Here is a 1,535-nt window from a genome sequence, read left to right on the forward strand (position 1 = left end):
TTTAATTCTTATAGAAGAAGATAGTGTATATTTAAAAAAAAGAATATTATTTAAATATTTCATAAGATACGAAAATGTCATCTTCTCTTTTATATTTTAATTAGTTAAATTTTAGGGTTAAGTATTTTTTCGTCTCTAAGGTCTGGGACAAAAATCAAATTCGTCCCAGACCCTTTTTTATTATTAAAATCATCCTCAACGTTACAAAACGTTATAAAATCTCCTTTTACTACTTCAATTTTATTATTTTGACCAAATTACCCTTTATAATTAATAAAAATAATATTAAAAAAAACAATCCCTCCCTGTAAACCCCGGTTAAATTAGTAGATAATTAGTCAATAAATTAGTTTTTAATAAGGAAGATTAGAAATGTGAATATTATGTTAAATTAGGGTAGAGCTTATCGAAACGAGAATTTTAAAACTAATTTCGAAGAAAACGGTCCAAAATTGGACCGAAAGGACCGAACCGGTTGAACCGGACCCAAACCGAGCTGTCAATCCAACCAAACCAGCCCTTTTAAGTGAACCTAAGCCCTTCGTCCCTTTCATTCCAACAAAAACGAAGCTTTCAGCTTCCAGGGGAGGGAAGAACGAAAACTTCACCGAAACCCTTACGTTACTTTCCAAATCCCATAACTTCTCCGTCCGAGCTCCGATTGCCGTATCGTTTGCGGCCATGCGTCCACCGCGTCGAGCTCTATATTTATACCAGAACAGTTTTACCGGTAACTTGTTTAATCACTCTCAGCCTCTTTTCCCCCAATTTTCGAATTTTTAATGGGAATGTTAAATTTATTTGATTTCTGATGTTTTAGGATCCAATTAGCTTGAAAAAAATGTTTACTCTTGCTTATGTGAAGCTTGGGTAAGGTGAGGATACGATAATTCTATTTTATTTTCATTGAATTTGAGTTTTGAGTATTAAATTGGATACATATGTGTTATGAATGTGTATTAGGTTGTGAATAAATAATTGGAGCTTGAAATTGTGAATACTGAAACATATAGGAAGCAGATTAGTTGAGTTTTGAGGGGCTGCCTTGGTTTTGAATAAATAGCTTTGGTCGTTACGTGGAAATCGGCCAAGGTATGATTTAGGTTTCTTACATTTAATATATAATATTCTGTGAAAACATAGGCTAGATGACTACAGGATAAGTTGGAATGCAGGTGTATGTTTAATGTTTAGTAATTTGTTGATGAATATATTTGGTTGAAGTTTATTGGATAATTAGTTATTAATTTTGGATGGTGAATGCTGTTATGTTAATTTGAAGAGATTATGGTTGAATGTTATTGTTGATGAACATGGTTGGTTTGGTGCTTGTTAATTAACTAATGTTTTGGTGAATTATTGATTTGAGGTATAACTATTGTGGAGGTTGTCGTGATAATGAGGTATTTTTTGTTAGAAGCCTAGAATTAGTGAACTATTATCCTTAGTTGAATTTTGGTTGTTGGATTTGAATACTGTATGAGTAAAATTGTTGATCTAAGGTAGATTTATTGTGGTGACTGTTATGATGATGA

General features: G+C 32.2%; 1 protein-coding gene across 1 annotated transcript in view; it reads right to left on the bottom strand.

Moving 5' to 3' along the window:
• Nucleotides 1-683, bottom strand: part of LOC107458200 (D-glycerate 3-kinase, chloroplastic-like) — a gene marked incomplete at its 3' end in the record, with an annotated part of 5,130 nt that extends 4,447 nt beyond the window's left edge. Inside the window, exon 1 of the mRNA XM_052251531.1 lies at nt 468-683. Within this exon, the coding sequence (XP_052107491.1) occupies nt 468-683 (216 nt within the window). The remainder of the gene's footprint in view (nt 1-467) is intronic.
• Nucleotides 684-1,535: the final 852 nt, after the last annotated feature.

The sequence above is a fragment of the Arachis duranensis genome, chromosome 7 (assembly GCF_000817695.3).
Source record: "Arachis duranensis cultivar V14167 chromosome 7, aradu.V14167.gnm2.J7QH, whole genome shotgun sequence".
NCBI lineage: Eukaryota > Viridiplantae > Streptophyta > Magnoliopsida > Fabales > Fabaceae > Arachis > Arachis duranensis.